Consider the following 20,361-nt stretch of genomic DNA (forward strand, 5'->3'; position numbering starts at 1 on the left):
AGAGCGAGCGAGAGAGAGAAACAAAATTGGAAGGGCACTTAAACACCAGCACATAACAAATGGGCTGAAATGCTAGTTTGCATGACAGCAATGCTGCGGGAAATAAATTTGCACCCACGACTGTGCCCTTATGGGTAAGAGCAAAGTTAACATTTTAGGTCTAATATGATTCTACTTAAGAAGTTTTGAAATGTTAACTCTGCCTTTCTCTCCATAGGTATTGACATTCCTGCCATGTTTCTCCAGCATTTTCTGTTCTTTAATACACATTTCTAACATTTGCAGTATTTTGTTTTTTGTTATATGGACTAGTCTCTGGATGTCAAAAGAGTAATTTGCATATGTGTTACCCTAATCAGGGTTGTTTTGTTGACCCCAAGAGATGACATGACTTTCAGGTGAAGTGGAAAGTGTACATCTTCACATGCACAAGGAATTGGTGGAGCAGTGGGTCTTTTCCTCTCCATCCTTGTAGTACATGCATATTGAGCCAAGACTAGCAAATAACAAGTATGTCAGCAGCACGTGAAAGGGAGAGACGTGATGCAATTTTGCAGCAATGCTTGACTAACTCCAACTTGAGCAAGAGCAGACCTGATTCCAAAGCAGAGCAAACTGAGATTGCCTGGAAGTTGTGTTGTCACAACACTTTTGTTTACACCACAGAAAGTAAACTGATTTGGGGGCAGAGGTAGCATCTATATTTATGGACTTTAGACAAAGTGAAGATTTGAGCTGGATGGTTCCAATGACTTCAACCTACAATAAAATCCATTTAAATTCAATGTAAAATGTTTTCAAAGACCACCTGCTTCAGGTTTTTAATTCTTTGTCCATTTATGTGGCTCAATGTCTAATTTAGTTTGAGAATGTTATGGTGCGTTGGGGCATTTTACACCAAATGTGATATACAAACAAAGTTGTTGTTATAAACAATTAAATGAAACGGCTTGGAAGGGCACTTAGACAGCAGTGCATAACACATGGGCTGAAATGCCAGTTTGCACGAGAGCAATACTGAGGGAAAGAAGACTGTGTCGTTATGGGTAAGAGCAAGATACAATTCTAGATGTTGGGCTTGGGCAAACCAAACAGCCGTGTTCCAAATAAAAAACAGAATTTGCTGGAAAAGCTCACCAGGTCTGGCAGCATCTGTGGAGAGAAATCAAAGTGAGCGTTTCGGGTCTGGTGTTCCTTCCTCAGAACGACACTGAACTTTTCCAGCAATTTCTGTTATTGATTCTGATTTACAGCATTCGCAGTACTTTCGGTTTTTGAGCCGTATTATACATGTTCCCCGAAGCAGGAGCAGTGACACTCTCTGACCCATGTGCTCAGGGTCGCACTAAGCAATCTAACAATTGCTTAGTGCGAGATCTGCAGGCTCATAAACTGTTTAAACGACCCAAAATTTTCAGCGAGATATAAACTATAATCTCATTTAAATTTATCAAAGCCACAGAACTCGGGACCGTACAGCCCACAATACGCAACTCGCGACGTAAACATCTCAAGTTCCAGTTGTTCAGTGAATTTTAAACTGCGCTGTTCACCCGGGGGGCAGAAGGCCTAAAGTCAGACCCTAAGCTCACATCCATAGCAACCGTCACCAGGCTCACACACATGCCGGCTCGCAGAGCGTTGATTTATTACAGTCGAGAACAAATTCCTCGTCCTCCAACCAGGAACCAAACACGCTTCATCCAGAAGGACCCAATTACCTTCATCATGCTCGTCCTCCGGGTCTTTAAAGGTCGGCAAAGGGTTTAATAAGTCCTCCAACTGCCTGGATATAGTCGCCGCCATCTTGCCTCTATCCCGTCAGCGAGAATGGAGCATATTCAGTATGACGTACTACCGAATACAGGGAAGACTTCCGGTTCCGTTTGACTGACACACGCACACACGTAGGATTGGTCATCTTCCAACTATTTACAGTGGAAAGTACTTCACCATTCCCCACCCCCCCCATAGTAATATTTTTGAATGAAGAAATTTTATGTTGTTTTTCGTCAATAAGGCAATTTCAACCACTACGTTAAAGTTCGTAGGATATAAAATTTTTCGAATTCAGATTGAATCGCCACTTTGCCTACAAAATACAGCAACCTTAATAAGTTTAGGGTATGAATAAGGTTGACAGGCAATCATTTCAATCTTTTTTTTACCCTCATGGCTTTAGGTTTTCCTGATGTTGGGACCTTTAGCCTATTAACAACTAAGAAGATTTTATTAATATTTTATGACCGCGAGGATATAATAGAATTAGGTTTAAAAAAAATTAACGAAGATATCAATACATCCATGTGATGGTTGTGGTGAAAAGGAAATATAAGTATTTGTTTCGCATTACTCTGCATCATAACCCCATATATATTGTTCGTTTAATATATTCAAATATTCATAAGCAGTGACTAAGTTCTTCAAAACCAATTGCCATATTTTTGAGGTTACATTTATTTGTTTAAACACACTTTTTTGATTGATGAACCAATTGATTATTGTCAATTTGTGAAATACAATTTACTTTTTTTCAAATTAATTGATTTAAAAATACCAGTCATAATGCACTCAAAAAGTCAGTTTTCTAAACTAGGTCAAACGGTAAACGTTTGGAATGTTATTCAAGTTTGTAGAATACATAGGATGCGCAGAGGCAAAAGTAGAATGTGTATTTTGTTCCATTCGTGTGAAACCAGTCCTGAGAACAACTTGATGACACTTTGCAATTCAGTCAACGAGTCATAGAGATGTACAGCATCTCTTTGGTCCAACTTGTCCATGCCGATCAGATATCCTAAATTAACTTAGTCCCATTTGCCAACACTTGGCCCATATCCTTGTAAACCCTTCCTATTCATATTCCCATCGTTTACATGTTGTAATTGAACCAGCCTCAGCACTTCCTCTGGCAGTTCATTCCATACAGGCACCACCTTCTGCGTGAAACCAAAAGAGAAAATGCTGGAAAATCTCAGCAGGTCTGGCAGCATCTGTAAGGAGAGAAAAGAGCTGACGTTTCGAGTCTAACCGACCCTTTGTCAAAGCTGACAAGTTAGACTTGAAATGTCAGCTCTTTTCTGTCCTTGCAGATGCTGCCAGACCTGCTGAGATTTTCCAGCATTTTCTCTTTTGGTTTCAGATTCCAACATCCGCAATAATTTGCTTCTACCTTCTGCGTGAAAACGTTGCCCCTTAAGTCCCTTTAAATATTTCCCCTTTCACCCTAAACCTATACCCTCTAGTTCTGTACTTGCCCCATCTGGGAGAAAGACATTGTCTGTTTACCCTATCCATGCCCCTCATGATTTTATAAACTTCTATAAGGTCACCCCTCAGCCTCCGACGCTCCAGAGAAAACAGCCCCTGCCTGTTTAGTCTCTCCCTATACCAACTCTGGCAACATCCTTTTAACCTTTTCTGAACTCTTTCAAGTATCACAACATCCTCCTATAGGAGGGAGACCAGAAATGGCACACAATATACCAAAATTGGTCTAACCAATGTCCTGTACTGCCGCAACATGACCTCTCAACTCCTATACTCAATGCTCTAACCAAAAACGATTTCGGATAAGCTATAACAATAAATTCCGACGTTCCTAAAAGTGAAATCGAATGAACCCCCATGGGATTATTGGTGAAAACCTATTACAACTATTAGTGTTGGATTTATATTACTAATAGCTATATTTAAAACTAGCGGTTATTAATAAATGTAAATCATATTTCAGTGATAAAATTAATAATGCAACAAATCAAATTTGGGAACGCCAGTGAAATAGTAATATAGTAAATTAAGCAGTATTCTGCGCATTTGTACTTTTCATTAATGTTTCCAACTGACTTAGAAATCTAAATAGAAAATCGTACCACCGATACTATATGAAATAAAAGCATTAACATATACTTCAAAGCTAAATATAAAATGCAGAAAATGAACAGTGAGGACTTTCTGGGGAAGGTTTGGGAATGTTACGTTTAAGTTCCACCCGAAATGTTGCATAAATGTAATTAACATCTCTCTTACATAGTGTTATTTATTTCATAGAGTCTTTTAACTGATATATACAAAATAATTGTGTAGACGTCCACTCATAATGGGTTCACTCTCCCAGAAACAAATACCTAAGATTTTTTTTCTCGCTAAACTGGAACAGTTAGTCATTTTACTATTCATCTGAAATGACATATTGATAAATCACTAAAGTTGGTTTAAGCCAATTATTGATCTAATTAATTATTATTAACTTTAAAAGCAATGTTTTAGATGATTAATTGCCCTTAATAACAAGAAAACGCTCTTTTAAAATGTTGTTATTCGTTGCTAAAACGTCTTTGTACACATTCGATGTGTTTGGATTAGTTTATGATTGCAACAGTTAATATTACAATTAAATTATTCAAAAAATAAGCTCTGATAAAGTTAAATTAGTATGAACTTTAATGAAAATCGAGCACCCAAGTATTATATCCTAATCAAAATTCTATGTTTTTTCATTAACGTTTTTAAAAACAAAAAGCATTAACACAAATAAACTATTTTTTTTTAAAAAACTACAGCTACCATTTTAATGCAAATAAATCAAAGTTTTAAAGTTGTTAAAATATCATTTGGAAGCGTTAATTTATAAAATGTTGGAAGTTTCAAATGGACCATGTTTCTGGAGCAATTTACAATGAACGGATAAATAATTACGACAAATATAAGCAAGAAACGTCCAATTCATTCTGCCACCATAAACAATACACGGACATTTCCAGACATTAAAACATCGCTTTTTTATTAAAAAGTCACAAATTTATTCAACATGTTTTCATTTATACAGTGAATGGTCTAATATGCAACGGAGGTCACAGAAGCTTAGGCCTATTATGACAAAAATGATATCATGAGGAATCCTATACTGTATAAAGCAAAACGTAGCAGCTATCGACTGCATATTTGACCATGTAGTAAAATTGTTTAAATATTTGACCTTTCGTTTCTGTAAGACACAAAAATAAAATCCTGTATGAATCTATATGGGCATTATTAACAATATGAATGAATCCTATGAGAGAGCTAAAAATTAGCTGAAAGTATATTTTTAACACTCTCTTTCCGAACACTTTCTCCAGTGGATGGTGCAGTGCACCTACAGTAATTGTGCTATGACTTATCTATTTGGCACCTTTCTAGTTTGTTTTCCACTTTTGTAAACATACGCAAAAAAAAAACACTTTGTACAAAGTGGAGATGTGAACCACAACTCCAACAAACCTTTTTGTACATTTTTTGGAAACAAAAAAAGTTTGGTTACTTGATGCCCGTTTCTTCAATTCAGATCAAGAGGTTCTAAAATGTTTTCTAAAACATTAACGTCCTGAATTAAATATAATACGTAAACAGTAGACTCTTTCAGTTTATTAATGAGCTTTTCATTTGTTGTTCAGCTTGGTGTAGGTAGAATAGTTTGCGTTGAAGTCTTGAGGGCTCCCAGACGCTATTATCTTTTCGAGGTCATTCTGAAATTTGTTCCTTTTGGGTTTTGGAATCCCAGCATTCGTCGCCCTTCTTAAGACGCTGTCATTGTGTAAGCTCGTTCTAATATTCTCCTTGATTGAAGTTTTTTTAAAAAATATGATTATTGTTTCGATATCTGACGTAACGAGCTTTGAAAATCTCGCCTTGTTCTTGCTGTCCGGGCAACGCATTGTCTTTGGGGTTGGGATGGAGCAGAGGGAGAGAGGGACAGAATTGTCAATATTGTCCCTTGACTTTAAATCAACAATTTTCGCGGAGTCGGAAGTCGTTACCAAACGGCAGTCTCGTTCATTTCCGGAGGTGGATGTGACAAGTGGCTGGTGTATCCCCCATTGGTGAGGGAGAAGGACGGACTGGGACCCGGCCCGAACACATCCGCCGCCATCGAGTGCATTGACGGTCCTGTTAGACCCGGTTCGGGGCTCGGAGAGTCACCGTGAGAGTGAGAGATCATGTCGGTGAACCTCTGACTGTCGCCTGGACCCGGCAGGTTGCTTGGGTGATGGCCGGGTAGTGGATGCTCGAGTCCGCCGAGTGGGGTCGCCCCAGGCCCAGAAGAGGGCACAAAACCCAGATCCACTGGAGTCTGAGCTTGAGACGAGGGGGGACCTTGAGGAAAGAAATCATAATTGCCTCCAGGACCATAATATTCAGTCTGATAATCTGAGGAGGGGAACAAAAACAACAACTAAATATAAATACAAACCATCCTCACGCAGCCTCAGACAATGGTATGTACACATTGGAGTTTCAATAAGTCCAATATAAATACGAGTAGGATAAATAAACGCTGCAATCTGACTGAATTGCTTTTGTTGGAGTTATCAGTAATGCGTTATTGAAAAAAAAACGCGAGACACATGAAATCAAAGTAGAATCGCGATCGTTCTCACACATTAAAATTCTGCAAAATAATTTAAAACTCACAGTAAGGAGAGTTTGCAGGCTGGAATTTACTACGTGGCCAGTAATTTGAACGTTTTGCAACTTTACCTGATCTCCTTTGCGAAACGGGGGGATGGGAGCTGCTTAAAATATAGCTAGCTCCTTAACATGGAATAAGCTTTTAAAACACCAAACTCGAAATTTGTCATTCAACCGGCACACCATTACATATATTCCCCTGGCAGCATAAAGTCATGAATATGCCTTTCCAAATTATTGCATTTATTATTATACTTCATCAAGTTCACAGGAGTTTATCTGCTCTCAATACCAGATTGTGATCAGAAACTACACTTTCTCTGGCCTTTGGGATGCCTACATGCTGTTGTGGGAGCATTTTGAAATAAAATAGGGTTACTATGCAAAGGGCAACAATACTTTTAGATTTAAAGATAGGCCTTAAGATTCGACGTGTCTCTGCTTCGACGTGTATAATATTGACAAAAATCTAGGAATTTGAATAAATATTTGCTTCATCTATTGAAAATTAAATTCTTTCAGAGCTATGTAACGGACAATAAAATCAGAACATTTTTTTGTAACACAGTGAATTATTTTCTCTTTTAGTTAATGACCCTTACATTTTACCATCCCCAAAGTCGGTTGATCAGAATTACTCTGAGTGCACAGTGTGACGCGCACCATGCAAGGCAAACAGCAATCAAATGTTTTTTTTTGTTCTAATTCATGTCCCATTTATAAATCAGACTGATGTCTTGTTTATCCACCCTCTCAAGATTTCATCTCTTAAATGAAAAATGAAACAGATGTGATTGCAAACAAACGCTTGGGAAACTATTCTGTGTTATCAATCCCTATCACACAGAAGGTCTGGCGCAGCAGGGTCCCACTTTTTGAATAATGCTCACTCATTTTACACAAACGCAACCGCTCTCAGAAAACTACCGCTCAACTAGTCATTGCAAAACATTCAGCACATGACAACCTGCCGTCCAACCATTGGAGCTGGAAAGATTTTGAGAGACACGCGGAGCTGAGGTTTAAAGTCCCTTGCTTGCACTTTACTAGTCACTAAATTCAATAATATATTCTGAAACTAGACTGCTGTCTAATACTCCACAGGTATTAATGCAAAATATTCCCAATAGCATTATTCAAACATCCGAGCATCCAGAACAATGGGTTAGGAACCAACATATTCTACCCCGTAAAATTTTAATGATCGTCATTTTAAAAAAAACAGCATCCAAAAAAAAATTGGCAGTTGGTTATTTTGAATGATTTTCTGAAATGTATCAGGGTCTGTTTTCTCCCTGTAAAATGCATTTTTAAATTGAAATGCTTGTTGCAGTGTCCTGCAGATGATTGGTTCCTTTTCAATTCAGCCTGAATATTTGCTAATTTACACAAGTAAATAAAACTGAGAGTTCGCTTACTTAAACTGGCCGCTAAATACGAATGAAAATTATGCTGCCATTTCAAAATCACCAAATAATTAGATAGTAAACTTCAAAACAGACGATCACATCCGACCTCATTTTAACCGTGCCCCGTTTCAATACAAGGTCGAAGAAGGGGAAATCCGAGCAGCTGACCCGCTTAAAGCTGCGTGTAAAACATTATTCCAAATATTCTCTTTCAAAAGTACTTGGCTGACGCGGTAGCAGCAATGAACTGCCAGCACAACTCATTTGAAAGTTGAAAAAAAACTTACAATAGTTATGATTCATATTTAAAAAGTAACAGCATCAATGTGGTCATTTTCTTTCCCATCTATAGCACACCTTTCTTTCGGGACAAATGGGAAAAAGTGCAAAGCAATGACTGAAATTCAAAAGTGGATTGGTGAAGGGAAGTGGTTCTAGCAGTAAAGGGTTGATGAAATTTAAGATTCGCGCTCGGGCTTTGTTAAGAGCCTCCCACTTACATTGACGCCATATTACTTAACCCCCTTCCCTCCTGTTTGTTTATTGTTCCCCTGTGTTCTCGTCATCATAGAAACAGTGTCTGTTGTTTACCATCCATTAGAAGCCCCACCAGCCCATCATGAAACAAACATGGAAACTTTGTCTTAGAAAAGTTCACAATTGTTATTGCAGATCACTATTTAGCGAAATTGTATCAAATGTGCTTTCTCAATATCTCGGTATTGATTGTATCCAAATACAATGTATAATACGCTACAATAAATTCATTACACTTTTAAGATCCAGTCAATTATATAATTTGCTTCACAAAATTTAGCCAGAAACCTACTAAACAATACCAAGTCCTACTCTAATTGCATACCATTCTAAATTGTAATTATAACGTTTGCAGTCGTATAAACAGGTTTTAATAACTTGTACACATGCTTTATTCACATTGCACAACCCAGACAACACAGAAAGTGAGATGTTTATGATAGGAAGTTAAACCAAGTAAACGTTGAATATAATTCAGCAATATAATTCAGCAAAGCTTACCCTAAAGTTAAACAACGATTTTTAACTTTGTGACGTTCTTTATTTAGGCATGCTAGCTGATTTAACTTGCATTCTGTTAGACTCCAGATCGGGATTTTTGTCTTGTAATCAATGTCAGGTTAGCTTGAATTGTAGAAAAAAACTTTAAACAATTAGGCTACTGTTATCTGTTTAAATACCCAGTGCGGATATCAGGAGTAAACATAACCCTTGACAATGGATCAGTATGCCATTTTCGGAGTTTTATTTTATACTGAGAGATTTTTCTATTATTTCAATTTTTAAAAAAAAATTCTGTCAATTATTTTTGGTGGGCAATCTAGTTTAGATGCTATTTATTGGGGTTTCCTGATTTTCTGACTGTTCTTGAATGCGGGAAATATTGCTTGGCTGATTCCGCATATGAAACTGATCTGGCATTGACAAGTAAATCGTTGCGAGAAAATAGATACTTCAGGCTTAAAATAGCACGAACAGACTCTTCCTGCAATCAGTGATTGAACAAGTCAATAAAAAATCAATAAATGGCTAACTTCATGCAGTATTTCAATTGTCCATCAATACATGACTGTAAAACTGAATTTGCAGCGTCCTTCTCATTAAATAAGTAATCAGTTTTTAAGCACATCCTGGGGAGTGTTTAATAGAAATGAATTGGGACTTACCCCCGTAGTAATTGAAAGGGCCGTTTCCCATCATGTCAGCCCCGTCGAGGCGATCTCCCAAGGGTCTCATCCGTCTGGGGCTGCGGAAAAACGCGTGTCTACGAGCCCCTAAAGCACTCAGCTGCTTCATCCGCCTCTCCTTAGACCTCCTGTTCTGGAACCAGACCTGGGGCACAAAACAGCCACGAGATTCCTTTTTTCCCTTTAATTTCTACAATCCAATATTAATATGAAATCACACTTGCAATACAAACAATGCACTTCCAGCCCTATAATTCAGAACTAAGGTAAACCTGCAACACCCTAAAATGTTTCTTTTAACGCCAGACTGCAACATACCAATATTTATATCTTACAAATATTAGTTTGATTTTTTTTCTATTTCAGGAAATCAGAAGACTTGTCCAGAGACAGGCCAAATCTACAACAATCACGAAGAACATTTCAACATTTACCTTTGATTCCAGACTTTTACGCTAATATGCAGCCCATGTAATTCCAATATTTTAAAATGCATTTGCCAGTTGAAATAAAACTCGACTTCTTTCTGTTCATGCGTTCAAAGGCATGAAAAGTGTGTTGGAATAATGCTTCAACTGACATTTTTTTGTGGTGGGGGCGGGGATGGAGAATTTACCATCTTCACCAAAATGACTCAAATGAAAATGAAGTAAGCTTTTTTGTCCAGTTTGCCAGTACAATGCCCGTCAACGAGATAATGGAGTCATTAAATAACAGTTGAATTCTACAGTTTGTTGTTGAGAAAAAGTCAGACGTGCTATTAATAAAGTTGTATTGAATGGAGTAAAGTGGTGGTTATAAATCAGCGCAGAGCTGTGTCAAGTTGCGGCGGGGGGGGGGGGGAGTATTTTCAAGAGTACATTTTATTTTGTAAACAGGGAAGGATTTGGCAAGCTCAGTTCAGATGTCCCGCAATATTATGTAATTGGTACCGGTGACCTGGGCTGGTGTGTGCTATATTTATCTTGGGTCAACTGAAATGATGGCTTTGCCCTGTTCGTCACCCACTTCAGGATATGGGCCCTCATTTATTCCACGGTGTGAATACTAGCCCCATCACACCAGAATCCCCGTTTCTACGAAGGTTGCTTCAAAACCGGTTATTAATTAATCGAAGATTTTGTGTGTGTATGTGAATATGTGAGTGAGAGAGAGACTCACATATTCACATACACACGCAAATGGCAATTTAATTCTGGAGCTCAGTCCTCCCGCTCTTGCAGTCGGTTTTATCGCCTGCCCTCCCATTTAACTCAAGCATTTCAGTTCACCGCTGAGCCGTTTACATCTCTCTTGGGTTGGCTCCCTGAGCAGTTATAATTTAACCCTTCTCAGCTACAGTCATTGGGATTCACCAGATTTCCTGTTCCTTTGCACACTTGTTTTGATTTCCTTTGCCCGTGCTTCCTGCCGCCCTGATGCCACACTTATCCAGCTTTTTGTTTCTGTGTTACATGTGCGTAGACCTCACGGGTGCAGCCTTTTCTGGGCTCCCTCAGTTTCCTGGGTCCTGTACCCGCGCACTTGACCTGATTGAAGCAGATTGCTTACCCGCCTTCCCATGTCGAGCTTCGTTTCTTGGTCGAGAATTTTGACAGTTTCTCCCGGCTCAAAAACTTTAACCCACTGAGATTTGGCAGCCTCTAAAATCATTTCTTTTTGAGTGTGCATAATATAGCGGATTTATCCTGAGTTAATGGTATACGTTACCTGCACGCTTTGTTGCTTCACCATTTTTACCTGAACACTCATGTTTAGTCTCTTTCCCCGGGTTACCTGTTCTTGCTAAACATCCCGATTATCTAACATTTTGATTCCCTGAATAATTTGTCGCTGTTTATTCACGATTCAGCGTTTCCCTCCATGTTTTGTATTTTGCCTAAATCGCAATGTGTGCTTTCTATGAACACTTCAAAGGACTCTCTTACCTGTATAACCCTCATATTGAGTCCGGTCTCCTGAGCGAGCTGCTCTCGGATGTGCCTGGTCGGTTTGGGGGTTGCTGCAAAAGCCGCTTTGAGAGTTTCTAGCTGCTTTGCTTTGATGGTCGTGCGCGGACCGCGGCGCTTCGCTCCCAGGTTTTGTTCCTCGTTCTCGTTAATGGCAGTCTCTTTATCTGAAATATTGGCGCTTTCTGAGTCTTTTGTGTCATCTTGCAAATGATCTTGAGAATCCGGTGATAAACTTTGATCGCTACATGCCGTTACTGTACAATACACAAAATGAAATGGAATGATGTATGAGCTCACATCACATAAATAACGCAGGAAAACGATGATAATTACAGACAGCGCGCACAGTAATTGATAGATCGCCCCTCTGGACTGCCGTGTCCCGGGATTCTTGCGTTCGATAACACCGAATTTAAACGATACGATAGCGGACATTCTAAGTAGTTATCCGCTTTCCACCCACCCTCGCGCAAATAGATTTGTTTTCATTTTATAATCACGTTGAGATGAAAATATAAAAACGGAAAATAAAATTGACAAAGAGCCTAAACTGAAATCAAATAATACAATGGATACACAGGGGTAAGTGTGATGGAAAAGCTTCAGGATAACCGTTTGGATTGCTGCTCGCCCTGCGACGCAAAAACTGAGCATGGGATTTATGAGGAATTTAAAGAGATTAAGAGCCAATGTGTGTTAAATTGGGGCGGACTCGAAATGGGAGTGCTGTCATCCTGAATTTTGCAATCGAATCCGTCCAATTCAGAACACTTTCCGGTCCTCTCCATTTTAGACTGGGCATGGGCACTGTTTTGTGGTGACGGTATTTCACTTTGTAAAACACGAGATTCGAGTTAATCCCCGATTCTATAACGTTAAGGTAAAGCTAAACGGTTACTGGACTACTCTCACTTAGACTTCAGCGCACACGTGCGGACTTGATTTTACCTGAGAGCGCGCCGTTTTCTCTCGAATTATTGCTGTTTAGAAAATCGTCTTTGCAAACAAATTTGTTTTCGTCTATGATGTAGAGCTCTTCTCCGGTGGACAGTTGCTTGTTGCATATCATACAAGTAAAACAGTTCAGGTGAAAGACTTTGCTCCTCGCTCTCCTCACCAGATCGCTCGGGGAGATACCCTGATAGCAGCCGGCACACTTGGTACCAAAACGACTGACATGCACCAGACAAGGAGAAAAGAAGTTGTCAAAGAAAATTGCACTTTAATTCAGTTTAACTACTTAATCCCGGCCGGTTAGAACCGCAAAGCGCAACGACTAAATTACATTCCTACCTTGGGCTGGGGGATATTGATGGTTCACTTACACTGTCCGGGTGTGACCACCAACACACAAACGGAAAATAAAGGCAGCCTGTAGGTGTACAGTTATCAGGCTACAGAAATCAACACAAGATAGGAGCTGATACACCTGCTATGATTAGATTGTTCATTGAGCTGTTCATTTTTTTTTAACTCAAATAAATCATTGGAAGGCAGTATTCATGGAAAATCTGTGTCCGGATGTTTTAGGGAATGTTTTATATTCAACTAGACTAAGCCCCTTCTGCCCCTCATACAGCCACGGACCGAAATTATTGTTTGCATCGACTGGATTGACACTTAATGTTTTGGTCCCTTTTCAATTCAGAGCATGGGGGACAGCAACGGGGGGGGGGGGGGGGGGAATGCTCCTGAAATAAACAAGGGTTAATTATCGGTGAAAGTAAAAGCTGGTTGCAGTTATAGTGACAAAGTGTTATCAGAAGATAAAAGCGGTTTAGGCCACTTGGAAGAGTCGCCGTACGAGCATCCTATTTCATACTATTTCAACATTTACAAGGTTTGATGGAAATTTTCAATATTAAGACATTTCGAAACGTTTGTATTTCTTGACGGACGTGAGGCTTAACGAAATGTAACGAAAGGTAAGCACCAAATACTTTCCTGAAGTTTCCCTGTAATTCTTTTTAAGGAAAAAAAATCAACCTATGTAATCAAAAAAAGGGTTTGAAATACTGCAAAAGTGACAATTCACTGATAAACATTTTGGTAAATATTGACGCGCTATGAAGCAAAGTTACATTATATCAAAAACTGCACTTTAAAAAGAATCTCATGTCCAAGTTGGATGTAAAAATCATTGGATTAATAAACGTTACGTCATTTACAGGTGACGGCAGATTGAAGTGATGACGGCGTATGATCCCGGAGGGGGTAGGAGATTTCAGGAGAGCCTGATTAGAAAGGTCTCCAAACTTGACATTAAACCATTCATTAATAATAACTGAGGAGGTGGCGAATTCAATCAATGGTTCCGGTTTATAAGCAATAGGCAAAGGATCACATTTACATCTGTAACTTGAAACCAACTATTACATCTTGAGGGAAGAGTTGTTATAAATCTAACATGTTAAAACCTTTTTGTAGAGACGGCAAAACAGGTCAGGCTTTTTGCCTAAAGAAGAGCGGTATGTTATTTGCGAATTAAAGTTGTGAACAATGAAAAGTTAGCTAAGAATAAGTTGCTTAAGAAGCAACAGGAACATTGCTGTCCTAGAACATGCAATTTATTTCTTAAGTGTCACGGACTGTACATTTGGCAATGGCTTTTGTTCGTAGCGGGGAGAAATGTATTTGAGCAGGTATTTGTACAGTTCGTTTAGTTGATTGCTGACGAAGGTTTGCCCATACGCCCTTTGTCTGGGTTTCCTCTGTAAACACTTTGTTATTCAAAACCACTTATCACATCGTTACAATAAAATAAAAACAACAAGTAGGTAGACAGAGCCAATGGATTTCCTCTAGGACTCGTGGTTATTGATCTCGGCTGTAATTTGCCTCAGCAAGAAAACCGTACAATCTCCTGCTGAATACACACTTTCCGTATTTCACACCAGCAAAGTTGCTTGACAGGACTGAACGAAAGTGGATGAATTTTACGTTTTACGCTCATGCAATTCAGTTGTTTTATCGAATCGCGAAGTAATAAAGTTATTTGGGGGACTGAGGATTTTTTTAGCAGTCCACAATTTATTCTGGTTGAGTCTTCGTAAAACTGAAAATTACTCAAAGGTTCTGTTTTTAAATTAGCAACAAATCATGTGGTATACTCACTAAATAATAAACCAATCATACTGAATGAAGACAGTAATTTGTAGTTTACACAGTACGAATAGAAGAGAGCACCATCATTCTGACGATGGCTTAAAAACAATTGCACTCACCGAAAGAAGTCGTTTTTGCAGTAGAGCTTTCCTTCTCGTGAAAAACATTTCTCTGTTAAATTGCATTTACATTCGCAGCACTGTACACATTTCACATGCCAAGCTCTGTCCAGGACGTTTAATAGAAACCTATCAAGAATAGGCCTCTCGCACCCCGCACAGTGCACCATTGTCTTTGGATTGTTCCCAGAAAATGAGATAGCTGACGGTTAGATATTTGGCTGGTAATAATGAGGTCCTCGAACGTCCACCAGGCTGATCCTTAAAATGGCTCTTATTAAAGGGCGACGGTTCCAATCGATGATGTGGCCAGCGTTTTGTTTTTGTTCTTTTGAGGTAGCTGATGTGAGTGAAAGCAAACCGACGCAGGTGAGCTCCTAGAGCAACAGTCGCCCTCTTAAAGAAATGACTACAAAATAAAAATAAAAAAAACACACACACTATTCTAACCTATAAGCAACAGTGCTGTCACTCTGGAGTATTAAATTGTTTACTTCAACATGATGCACAAAGATGCCAACGTTTAACTTTGCCTCATAAGTTATTTGCTTGGTTTTCTTATAATAATACTGCAGTATGTATGTACCATTAGCAAAATAGTAATATCTATAGATATTAAATACTCCAGAAATAACATATGGGTGACAGGCCTGCGGCAAGCATTGATTTTGATTTCATGGTTCAACTTTCCTGGTCTTGGAAGAGAAATATCCCCAGTCGTGTTTACTGTACAGCTAGAGGAGTTGTGTGGATAAACATGCCAATCACCAGCTGCTGCTGCTCTGCTCGCCGCACGCCCTCACTCGACTGCATGTTTCCTGGAGCCGGCGCACACCTTATTCACATCGCCGTCACACGTCCCGCCGCGTCACCAGCGCCCCCGTCCAATCAGCCACCCGGCTACCATGGCAACTGCTAATTTATGACAGTTTTTTTGTATGAGAGAGTGTAGCCTTTTTTTCCTGCCTTCCTGCGACTCGCAACATCTCGCCTTTACGAGAAATAACGGAAGCCGCGGCCGTTTCTGAGCCTTAGGTATAGTTCGCCTTGTTGTTACCTCTTTATTTTCTTTTTCAATGTTACTTTCCACCGTCGCATCCCTTCTCCCCGTTTCCTTTCTCTGCTTTGTTCCATTTTCCAGTTGCAATTTGAACCTTGCACTTGTCTCGCGGGGAAAGCGTCTGCCTGAGAGAGAGAGAGAGAGAGAAAGAGCAAAACAAACTACCAAAACAAACCGCAAAAAGAAAATGTATGTTTCAGGCCCTCTTTGCCCTTTTGGACTTTGTGTGTGTGGGGGGGGGGGGGGAGACACTGGTTTCTCTTTGGCAGATTTTTGAGGCAAGCAACGAAAAGAAAAATGAGAGATTGCACCTTGTCTCAAGTGAGTTTTTAATTGGGATAGGGAGTGTCATGATTCTGTCATTTGACAGATTATTGCAGAATTGCATTGTTTTTATTAAGTAACAAGCCATATTGATGATGGTTAAGCGATGCCTTAATCAGACTAATCAACGTGAAATAAGCATATTATTTAAGGGTGAGTACATGGAGATGGAGATTTGCCCATCATCAGGTGAAAATGGAAAAGGAGGCGTGTGTGACGTTAAATGCAAGCACAACAGTGGGGTGTGTCAATAAATAACTCGCATATGCATGAGCCCTTCTTTCCCTGTCTGCAAATACGTCTTAACCTTTGAAGTGGTATCCGTTCAAAACGTGACAGACGATAAGAAAGACCTAACAAGTCATTTTATCACCTCTGCACTTGTTGATGAATTGTCTACTCAAAGAGAAAGGCTTACTTGCGACGTTTAATGGGCGTTTTCTTTCCCCGCTTAATCTTGAGCTGGACGCCAAATAGTGTTTAAACATGTTTGCATATTTAGTGCTGGAATGAAAGTTTTTGATTTTTATTTTGCTGCGTGTATTCCATCAGCGCGGATGGAAGCACAACATGAAAGGCTCAGCCTCCAGTCAGCCTGTTCAGCAGTTGATAGATCTCAGCTGCCAAACCCATGGGCGCCGTGAAAGTTGAATATTTGCATTCCGTTCAGACGCTTGGCGTTACTTTCCAAAACAAAAAAAAAGTCTGCAGCACTGTTCTTGCAGCACCTATAGTAGTTGAAGAATGGGGAGATCCCTTCACTTTACTTCTCGAGGGGTGTAGGCAGAGGAGCAGGCAAAGGATGACCGAAGAGTCAATAACAACGGACTTCCGCAGACAGGATCTTAAGACTGCGGGGAAGACAGCACTTTCAGCTTTATTCGAATGGCCCTTGATAGCCTGAACGACAGACTCAGAATGCTTAGAGAACACAGACATTGTTAATGAACATTCATTTGGCAACTGTACGAAATATGTTAACTCGTCTTCTGAGTATCTTGACACCTCGGTTACGGGATCAACTCGATCGCTAGAGAAACTTTGAACTTTTAATTGGCTCTGGACAAAACTTGTCATGTTCCCTACTTTAACAAAGTGGTCTACTACTTCCGGTCGGTTTTAGCTTCTCATTGGCATCAAACCCCAGTGCGTTACAATTTGATCTATTCTCCATGTTGAACCTGGCCACAACCGCCTCTTATTCGGTCTTTTTGGAGAAAATATGACATGGGGAGTGAGGTGGGGATGGGGGGATTGCTGCATTATTATGTGTACTGACATCATCAATAAATTCAACACCTACAAGTTTACGGTCTCGCTACAAGTAGTAAACGGAGCATTTTATTTTCGTACAACCACGTTTGTTTTTACTATTTGCCTGAAATATATCATGCCCCTAAAATCATTTTTGTTTTGCAACCAGTGAACTAAGGAGTTGTACTGTTTCTGACAAATAGCCACAAGAAAGTGCAAATAAATCGCCCTTATTCCCTGCAGCCTCGATGCCGCCCGGGTGAAAATTTCTCGTAATTGTGGGGTAAGGCAAACTGATTCCGTTCCCAATGGATGGGCGACATGTAGTGGGCACCAACTTTTATCTCTGCAAGATTGGCGCCGTCTTTATTGAGCGGTTGCTTCCTTTGCCCCGTCCATGATTCCCTAAAACAGACACTTCTCGCTTTATATCCCACGCACAATCCCTGTGAAAACGTTAGTGAAAAGAATCAATAAACCCCTTCTGCACATGGGGTTCCTCTCAGGCAGCAGGGAGAAACGCGGCTAGTATGGACGTGGCCCTCCAGACTGCACAGTGACAGCTGCAGTCTTCTGTCTGGGGACCCTTTTCCTTTGACTCTCTCGGAGATGACATGTGTTGGTCAGGAATGAATAGAGATAAGGGATGAGCAACATCTTTGCGGCCACCGTGTCTATCTCTACTCCACTATTTTATTCAGCTGCAAAGCATCTGGTTACATTATTGGAGCGCAGGCTTCTTTCCGATATCAAAAGAGTTTGCAGTTGGGTGAAAAAAATAATCAGCTCAGACAGCCCGCAGCATCGTGGAGTTAGCAACTCGCCTGTGATCTTTAAGGAGCTAACCTAAAATTGCCAAGCCCCCCCCCCCCCCAATTCACCTTCGGTTTGTGTTAAGTAACTGATCACAGTGGAAGCTCCACATCCTGTAACCCCATGCCGCCTACACAAAAGTGAAACTGACTTGAAAGAAGGCCATTTAAGTCACGTGATTGGATGCAAACCGCTGAAATTTATGGAAACAAGGTGTTTACAAAACTGTGATAAGGGCTATTGAGATTATTTTGCTTGGGGAGAAGGATAAAGTGGGGAGGAGGGGAATTACCGTGAGCGCCATTGGTCACCGGTTGTACATGAAGTACCCACCATCAGTGTGGCCAGGAGCGGCGATCGCAGACAGGCAACCTCCCTTCACTCTTCCTTCAAATTACTGGAGTGAAATGTAATCAACTGAGCATAACCGCACTGCAAATGGTGTTCACTTAGTGACCCCGCATTGTAAACGAACTTCCCGATGTTAAGTATCCACTTTCGGTTCGCAAAGTGGATTGTGTAAAGTGATTGTCAGACACGTTGCAAAATGGTTGTTGGGCCGACTTGAGCTCAGGCAGTTTGCATGATAGAATATGTATAAAGGCAAAGTAATCTGTCCCATTTTACTGCAGAATGTGTTCTTACTCGGGCACGTCTCATTACGTATTTTAAAATGATGTTATAAGAAACATCACGGCGATCCACTGTCGAGAGGTGGAGCGTTGAAATGTTGACACAAATAATCATTCTTGACACTTAAACCTACAACCAGGGCGCGTGAATCCAGTCTTAACCCTTTCACTTCCAACCCATCCCCTCCCCTAAAATATCCATAGGGCAACAATCATTGAGGGAGCGATTTTACAGGCACTTCAGAAATGGCGATGATTCAGAGGAGAGGATTATCAGCAGAATGCTCACAGGCTGGCGGTAAGAATAGGTCTAGTATCTCCTTACCTTCTTGGCAACAAGAACAAGCAGCCAGAGTCACAGCCAGTGGCTGTCAACGCGGAGAGGAGGAAGATATCGATTGAAAGTGAGCACCCAGTCAACGTGTATGAATGTTAATAGGTCCAAACGCAATTCACAAACTCAGCCCTTCGCAGCTCAACAGACAGGGGTTTCTCGATCCTGTCCCCACAAATAGGTGCCGCCAGTCTCCGTCTACAACATTTTAATTATGTCCTCCCTTTATATTACAACTAACTTATCGCTTACTAAGCCATGTCCTGGACTGTGCATTCACTTTTATATACAATATAATGTTAAAACATATACGTGACTGTTCAGCACTTTTATGTGCTTACATGTATCTCTGTGAACGTACACATTATATAGCGACATAACGACCATGGCATAAGACCAGTCCAATAATACCCAACGACGTCCAGTTGTTGGAGAAAGAGAATTGGACCATCGTTAATCTATTTTCATCCATTATTAGAGATATCATTCAAATTAACACGTTTCTTTTTGTAAGATTCGACATACATGGAATATCACTTCATAGACCCGAGTAAGTTTGAACAATTTGCGACAGTTAGGTAAGAAAGGTGATTTAATAGCGACCAGACAGAAATAAAAAACACAATTTTGAGCTCGATGCTATCAATTTGTAAATTAGCTCCTCTGTAATGATCTATGCAGAACACAGGCAATGCAGAATTAATGTGAGAATAGGCCAAGTTGCAGTTGGTATTTTATGATCATATTTTCATAGAATTACTACAAAAGGGGCAGTACAAATCAAGATTTCACAGACTATTGTTGAATTCAAACTTAATAATTATCAACATTTCATAAAAATGCAACAGTTTCTAACCTCCTGCTGCCAGCCGTTACCACATGAGGGCTTTAAAGTAGGCGAGGGATAATTGCGCTCTATTTCAAAAGTTGATTTATACCATCTGCTTCCAGGGTCATTGTTGAAACAAAACTTGACAATTCTACATACATTTAAACTCCACCAACCAAGAGGTTTCGCGTGATCTTGTTTCGACTTGGGGTTTCCAATAGCTGGATTGTCGGAACAAACGGGAAGTTGGCTTACCAAATGATTCAAGGTAAAACTGGTGGACGGGAGAGTGGCATTTCACTATTGGTTAATCAAAGGCCCAGTGGCCGTGGCACTACAACTCTGAACATGTTGAA

General features: G+C 40.1%; 2 protein-coding genes and 2 long non-coding RNA genes across 8 annotated transcripts in view; 2 read left to right on the plus strand and 2 right to left on the minus strand.

Moving 5' to 3' along the window:
• Positions 1–1,890, minus strand: part of aatf (apoptosis antagonizing transcription factor) — a 115,294-nt gene extending 113,404 nt beyond the window's left edge. The window contains exon 1 of the mRNA XM_043718472.1: positions 1,722–1,890. Within this exon, the coding sequence (XP_043574407.1) occupies positions 1,722–1,806 (85 nt within the window). The 5' untranslated portion in view covers positions 1,807–1,890. The remainder of the gene's footprint in view (positions 1–1,721) is intronic.
• Positions 1,891–4,767: 2,877 nt separating this feature from the next.
• On the minus strand, positions 4,768–20,221 carry LOC122564023 (LIM/homeobox protein Lhx1-like). Of its 4 annotated transcripts, none has more exons than XM_043718475.1 (7): positions 20,165–20,221; positions 15,817–15,944; positions 14,760–15,099; positions 12,484–12,707; positions 11,512–11,789; positions 9,563–9,773; positions 4,768–6,189 (listed from the first exon to the last, which is right to left on the minus strand). In XM_043718475.1, the coding sequence occupies exons 3-7, from the start codon at positions 14,927–14,929 to the stop codon at positions 5,795–5,797; spliced, it is 1,278 nt and encodes a 425-aa protein (XP_043574410.1). In that variant the 5' UTR covers positions 14,930–15,099; positions 15,817–15,944; positions 20,165–20,221; the 3' UTR covers positions 4,768–5,794. The 4 variants fall into 4 exon arrangements, with proteins under 4 accessions (XP_043574410.1, XP_043574409.1, XP_043574408.1 ...); XM_043718474.1 differs by lacking the exon at positions 20,165–20,221 and adding an exon at positions 18,544–19,021; XM_043718473.1 differs by lacking the exon at positions 20,165–20,221 and adding an exon at positions 16,562–18,382.
• Positions 6,097–10,147, plus strand: LOC122564025. Its single transcript, XR_006315797.1, has 2 exons — positions 6,097–6,257; positions 9,950–10,147. It is a non-coding gene; the product is annotated as an uncharacterized LOC122564025 (long non-coding RNA).
• LOC122564026 overlaps positions 15,643–20,361 on the plus strand; it is a 39,862-nt gene continuing 35,143 nt past the window's right edge. Inside the window, exons 1-2 of one of the 2 annotated variants that reach the window (XR_006315798.1) lie at positions 15,643–15,794; positions 20,128–20,273. This is a non-coding gene — a long non-coding RNA (uncharacterized LOC122564026). The remainder of the gene's footprint in view (positions 15,795–20,127; positions 20,274–20,361) is intronic. The other variant, XR_006315799.1, reaches the window with a different exon arrangement.

The sequence above is a fragment of the Chiloscyllium plagiosum genome, chromosome 28, assembly GCF_004010195.1.
Source record: "Chiloscyllium plagiosum isolate BGI_BamShark_2017 chromosome 28, ASM401019v2, whole genome shotgun sequence".
NCBI classification, from domain to species: Eukaryota; Metazoa; Chordata; class Chondrichthyes; order Orectolobiformes; family Hemiscylliidae; genus Chiloscyllium; species Chiloscyllium plagiosum.

Bases quoted from the DNA above. Each gene is read 5' to 3' on its own strand.
- LOC122564023 (XM_043718475.1), bottom strand. From the start codon at position 14,929: ATGGTGCACTGTGCGGGGTGCGAGAGGCCTATTCTTGATAGGTTTCTA. The intron at 11,790-12,483 runs GTAAAATCAAGT...TGTATTGTACAG, and splicing joins AGAAAACGGCGCGCTCTCAG to TAACGGCATGTAGCGATCAA. The intron at 6,190-9,562 runs GTAAGTCCCAAT...TCCCCTCCTCAG, and splicing joins CCCTTTCAATTACTACGGGG to ATTATCAGACTGAATATTAT.